This window comes from Alternaria incomplexa (assembly GCF_024043165.1).
Source record: "Alternaria incomplexa strain BMP 0042 chromosome Unknown scaffold_13, whole genome shotgun sequence".
Taxonomy (NCBI): domain Eukaryota; kingdom Fungi; phylum Ascomycota; class Dothideomycetes; order Pleosporales; family Pleosporaceae; genus Alternaria; species Alternaria incomplexa.
The window spans coordinates 487,668-493,667 of record NW_026249862.1 but is presented as its reverse complement, the minus strand read 5'-3'; the positions used below and the strand labels follow the sequence as shown (position 1 = coordinate 493,667).

General features: G+C 50.7%; 2 protein-coding genes across 2 annotated transcripts; one reads left to right on the top strand and one right to left on the bottom strand.

Moving 5' to 3' along the window:
* Window positions 1-1,460: 1,460 nt before the first annotated feature.
* Window positions 1,461-2,255, top strand: J4E90_008512 (uncharacterized protein; the record flags this gene model as incomplete). Its single annotated transcript, XM_051438036.1, has 2 exons — window positions 1,461-1,521; window positions 1,573-2,255. 2 exons carry the CDS (start codon window positions 1,461-1,463, stop codon window positions 2,253-2,255), a joined length of 744 nt encoding a protein of 247 aa, XP_051288035.1.
* Window positions 2,256-2,412: 157 nt separating this feature from the next.
* On the bottom strand, window positions 2,413-3,726 carry J4E90_008511 (uncharacterized protein; the record flags this gene model as incomplete). The annotated part of the gene is made up of 2 exons (XM_051438035.1): window positions 2,413-2,471; window positions 2,715-3,726. 2 exons carry the CDS (start codon window positions 3,724-3,726, stop codon window positions 2,413-2,415), a joined length of 1,071 nt encoding a protein of 356 aa, XP_051288034.1.
* Window positions 3,727-6,000: the final 2,274 nt, after the last annotated feature.

The following is a 6,000-nucleotide window of genomic DNA, read 5'->3' as shown; positions in this document are numbered from 1 at the left end:
GATATCTCTTTCCCACATGATGCGCCAGAGGATCTGGACGATGAGTTCGCGACCGGGTCCGCCGATGCCTTTTTCTGTGTGCTCGGGAAGGTACCGGATGTAGAGTTCTTCTAGGGAGGTGAGGCCGGCGCGGGAGAAGTTGAATGGTTTTACGCGGCGGCGGTTTATGTCTGGGGTGTAGAGTGAGGTGGGATCTGATGGGAGTTTTATTTGGAGTTTTGTGATGCTGGACATGGATGTTGGGGGTAGCAGACTGGTTTTTCGGATGAGTTCTTCTGCTGATGACCATGGAAGGGTAAAGATCGCTGCGGTCCAGGCGAGGTTGTGGTACTCTTCATGTAATTGGCGGCATGTTGATGATAGTGATAATGGAGAACGCTGTAGTTGTGGTGGTGCGGTGCCGGGGTCGCGGGTGAGGATGTAATCTATAATTTGGTTCTTCAATTCACCCGGTAGCAGGAGGAGGGGGGGTTGCTGCGCCATTGTCGTTGGGGTTAGACATCTGGATCGTTATGTATGTGCAGATAGGCGTAGAAGAACGCGCGCTAGTAGTCTCTGTGATGGCGAATATGATGAGTTTGTTGTTCATCGTCGCTGCTGCGGAACGCGTGTCATGGTTTGTGGGGCTCGCTCCGAAGCTTAGTCAGGGGCCCAAGTTTGATGTTGCTGTTGTCATCGTTCCTGCGCATGCAGATGCTCATCGCACTCGAGTTGTGACGACGATTCCTTTGACATGCAAGCGCCAATCTGTTCGTTAGGTCCAGTGTTTCGAAGGCTATTAATGCATATGCTTGACGCGAGGGGAAGGATGCGACACGCTCTTGAGCATCATCTTCACGCGTACGCGACGCGTCCCTTCTAGACTGCTTTCCCCGCCTGCAGCGTCTGACTGCAACCTTTACAAACTTTACAAAGCATAGCATCAAGTCATCTTACCGCTACGAAGGAACTCACTCGAAGTTCAAATAAGCTTTGCACGCAACGGCATGGCTGCCGCCAGCGCTTTCACCTAAACCCAGGCACCCAGAACAGCACGTCCGATCTCATTCTACTCGGCACGCTACACCTCGTTACCCGGACTGAAACATGCCCAGTACGAATTGTACCACCCATAGCCACTATATGAGCACTCTAGAGATGCCGCCTACCCCACTTGGGCTTGGGTCGATATAGCCCATCCGGCAATCTGGAGTTCATCTAAAAACTACCACATCGGGACCACGTACTATCGGCAGCAACCGAACCGATACCATTGGCACCAGGCAGCTGCACCATCAGCAAGGAGGATTTGCGCATGTATTAGCATGGTCAGGAGGCCTCTCATCTCGAGCGCTGTGCTTTCAGCAGAGCCTTCGTCAAGGCAAGATCGGTGATGGTCGGGCTCAGACTGAGCGGTGGTATAAGACAGGCTGAGATGGCTAAGTTTCAGCAAAGTTATTAATCGGAAAGCAGCAGCAGTCATGAAGTCCGTCGTCTTTCCATGGCTAGCAACGGCCCTTGCGCAGCAGGCTAGCGCCCATTGTTCGTGTTTCCATCTTTATCCTCAGAACTGGTTGCTAACGAAACTTTTAGATGTATTCAACCGCCTCATAGTGAACAACACCATCTCTCGAGAATTCCAATACGTCCGCGACGTCTCTGGCAACGCCGGTACCTACGATGACCTCTGGCTCAAGACCTTCCCCATCTACGGGCCCGAAAACGCAAACGTCACATGCGGCCGCGGCTCCTTCCCCGTCCACAACGCCGATACTATACAGACAGCCACAATCGTAGCTGGAAGCGAGGTTGGACTCATGGTGTCTGGGCCCTACTACGAAGGTGAGGTCCAAGGATACATCTTCCACGAAGGACCTGGACAGGTGTTTCTCTCCAAGCTGCCGGATGGAACAAAGAGTCTGATGGAATACGACGGGAAGGGGGATTTCTTCAAGATCGCATACGCAGGACCAGCAGACAAAACGACGTGGTCGACTATGGACACGCTGTCCATCAACTTCACGATACCCGCTGCCACGCCCTCGGGCCAATACCTTTTGCGCATCGAGCACTTCATGCCGTCTATGACTCTTGGACAGAGTCAATGGTTTGTAAACTGTGCGCATGTAGAGATCTTGGAAGGCGGCAATGGAAGTCCAGGGCCGATGGTTAGGTTCCCGAATGCGTACGCTGAAGACGACCCAAGTATTTGGTTCCCGACGCCGAACGATCTGAGCTTGTACAAAGAGCCAAAGCCGGCAGTGTGGAAGGGCTAAACAATGGTTGATGGAGAAGAATATAAGAGAAGACTGATGGCGCTCTCACTTGGATATGAGAAATACATTGATGCATGTGGGAACATGTAGAATCGCATTGTTTTATGAGCACTTTCTATCCTCTATCCGACTACGATGTCCCACATTCTCTCCGCAACTACGCCCTGTTTACATCCATCTTTCCCTTCACCAGCCTGAGCGCCCAAACTCCATCAACTGCAACTATCGTAAAGAATGAAAAGACCAGGCTTCCGCCAAACACCAAGCTGTGGTATGTCCAAGCATCTCCAGCATTCAGGTCAACCACTTGACACGCAATCGCCCATGGTAAGACGTAGAGAATGTTCGATGCGAGAGACTGGTAGAGATACCAAGCTGGACGCGTCGATACCAATATCGCAGCTAATTGTGTCGACACACCATACATAATGTAGCACCAATCGATGGTTCGCCACATACGTGCGGCTATACGTGAGACGTCTTCGGATCCTGAGAGGTACCGTGCGAAAGGCTCAGCACCGGCGAAGGACATGATGAGACAGAGTGGGATCTCCACCATCAACACTATAATGACGGAGTAAAGCGCCCAGCGTACCACGCCCCATAATTGTCGACGCGTAATTTGGAGCTTCGCAGCCTGTGAGATGCTCACGACGGTCGCGCGCAATGCTCCCCATGAGTGACCCACAAAGGTCAGTGTGGTCGCTTCGAGCGCCATGACAGGTACCATTATCAGACCCCATCGGATGGTTGAGAAGACGCCCCAAGCAGTTGCGTAGTCGCTACCCAGCCCGACGATACCGTGGACTAACCACAGGTATAGGGCGTTTCGGATGGCTGATTCTGAGAAGAAGATCGCACCCGGCTTCGCGAGTGTGACGAGAGCTGGTACGGAAGGGGCTATACCGCGGCTGGATGTGTCGCCATGGACCGGCGACTTGGAGCTTACACTCGTCGTGTAAACAAAGTACGCCAGTCCAGCAAAAGCGGAAGTGAGATTGCAAGCGAGCGAGATACCAGCCTGCATGTTCACCGTGGGCGTGATGCTCCCGACATGGAATTTAGAGATGATGATCAAGTCGAGAATGATATTGACAGCAAACTTGACGGAACTGATGATAAGTGGGACATCCGGCTTATCCAGCGCGCGAGTTGACGTTGAGATCGCATACTCTACTGCCGAACTAAATGCAGAGAACGCGGAGATGCGAATATATGTGACACTCACATCTCTGACCTCCACTGGAACAAAGCCTTGCGCGAAAGTAGAAGCGCCTGCGACAAAGCCGATGCTCATGATAAACCCAAGAAGCGATTGGAAGAGGATCAGAGTGTGAGTGAGCTGCAAGCGCTCGCGGAAGCCACGACCGGACTTGTCGCCGATGACGAGGTAAGAAGCACGCGGTAGACCTTCGTTCAAGACTTCTGCGACCACGCCGATGTATGTGTACGTGTCTGTTGTGACTACCATGGAGGAGTCGATGTTCGCAACCCATAGCTTCGATAAGGTGCTATAGAGAGCTGGCAAGATGAAGGCGCAGATGTTAAACAGGAGAGCTCCAATGTATCTTCGTAAAGTTAGTGTATCTGGCGTAGAACTGGTTCAGTTCATCCTTACGTATCGCGATGCAGTGAAGGCTTTAGATCGACGATCGCCTGCTTCTTCCACGATAAGCGCTCGCGATCTCGTGCTCCATCGAACGCTTCATAGCGCTCCTCTACCGCAGAGCCAGTAGGCGAGCTGGTAGCGACTATGTTACTGTCCTTGGAGGGAATCATCTGATATCGATATCGGGGACGTGACTGTGGTGTGAATTGCGAAAGATCAGTTAGAGTGGGCATGTTTGCTTATAGCTGCGTGGGGTAAAGGCCATACAAAGCAAGCTTGACGACAAACAATCAAGCCACACGCATATGCACGACGCCGTACACTGCATGTTCAATGAGTACAGTCAATGGTAGGTGGGATGTGAGGGTGAAAGAAAAGGCCATGCGGGACGGATAGTGGGGGGATGCAGGGCTTCGCCGCGGACCGTGATTCTAACCGACGTACAGGATGGTCCGCGGAAGCACAAGCCTCGGAGTGATGAAGTGTTTGATTGGACAGATTGAACTTAAGTTGCAATAAAAGCTGTGCGAAGGGAATGTATTGGCTCGCTTCGAGAGTGACATCACTGGCAACCTTGCCCATACTTGACAATATATGCGTTCGTGACTGACAGCCAAGTGCTGTTGAATATGTGGATAAATCTCATTTCGAACTATGTCTTGAGTCACAGTTTTCTTCCGCCTCAGCAGAGTACGAAATACTCGCTAAGCAGTGTTTCCTTCCTATACGAGAAGTCCGTGTTGGTTTCCGCGTCCGCTGCTGCAAGGTGTTGGTCGACATTATCCACCACTTCATGACCGTAGTAGCTGCCGTCCATCCAACCATCCACATGACATTCCCCAACTAACTTCCAACGTATACTACCATCACCGCGCGCCTTCCGTAGCACGAATGGTACCTGACCCCCGTCAAAAATGACCACTAGATCGTCAACCATGGTATGCCTGGGTGCTCTGCCCATGTACCCTTTGACGGTAGTGAATATATAGGAGTAGTAATAGTTATAAGCGTAATCTGAAGGCAGATGGCAGAAGTCTTTTGGCATAGCTGGTGATGGGGGATCTTTGAGCAAAGTAAGTATTCGCCAAAATTGGTCCTGAATCCTTTTTGGTGTCATATCGTGTCTCGTTGGATCCTGGTCCATGATCCGCTTCGCGCAGGCTTGAATGCTACAGAATACGTCTAGTAGATTTGTCTTCGCAGTGCCCGTCAAGTTGTTAGTCCCAAGAGTATAAGGTAGGCCCGTTGAATCTGTGAGCCATACATCGGACGACGATAAGACTTGACCAGATTGGAGAAAATCTTCTAAAGTCTGATGTATGTTTGTCTTAAGTCGTATTCGAGCTCCTCTCTCAGGTATTGACATAACATTTGGCTTCCAACAGCCGCTGATATAGTCTACGATCACACCTCGAATCTGGACGGAGGCAGGTCGAATCAATTCCGCACAGGCAACTCGACTCATGCCCGCTCTGCTTGCTTCCATTTTATATCTTATCACGTCAGAGACATGATCTTGATCTGGTCGATAGACAAATGATGGATCTAAGTCGTCTAGTCCTCGGAAATCTGCGTCGCGTAATATGTCTATATTTCCATTTGTAATTTCCGACCAGGTGAACTCCAGAAAGACGTCTGCAACAGTGAGACTGTAGTTGGGAACGATCCTAGTCGGTCCTTGGACCAGTCCAAGGAGAGCATATATCAGATCCCGTTCATCAGTACACTTAGGAAGCTTCATGTGTACCTGTCGACAACACTCGTATAGTGAAAAACCTTCTGAGTCAGGGCATGGAAAGGTGTGCCACGTAGTACGGAACATGAAGAGAGTAAGCACCGTGTTGACGTTGTTATCGGGATTAAGCGCGGATGATAATATGGAGTCCAGCTGGCGGATTCTGTTAGAGGTGTATTCGATGGCCTTTTCCATTACATGGTCACTGATATGCTCGTTGCCAGCGCAGAAACGCACATCTTTAGCGAGAACGAACTCTTGTATAGTCCATAGTCTATCGAACCATGGTGTTCCAATTATCCTGGTAACAGCCATCATAACTTTGTCGACAGGGCCGGTAAGCTTGGAGTTGGCAGTTGACGTGCCGTCATCCGATGTGTTTTCATGTTCTTTCAATGCCT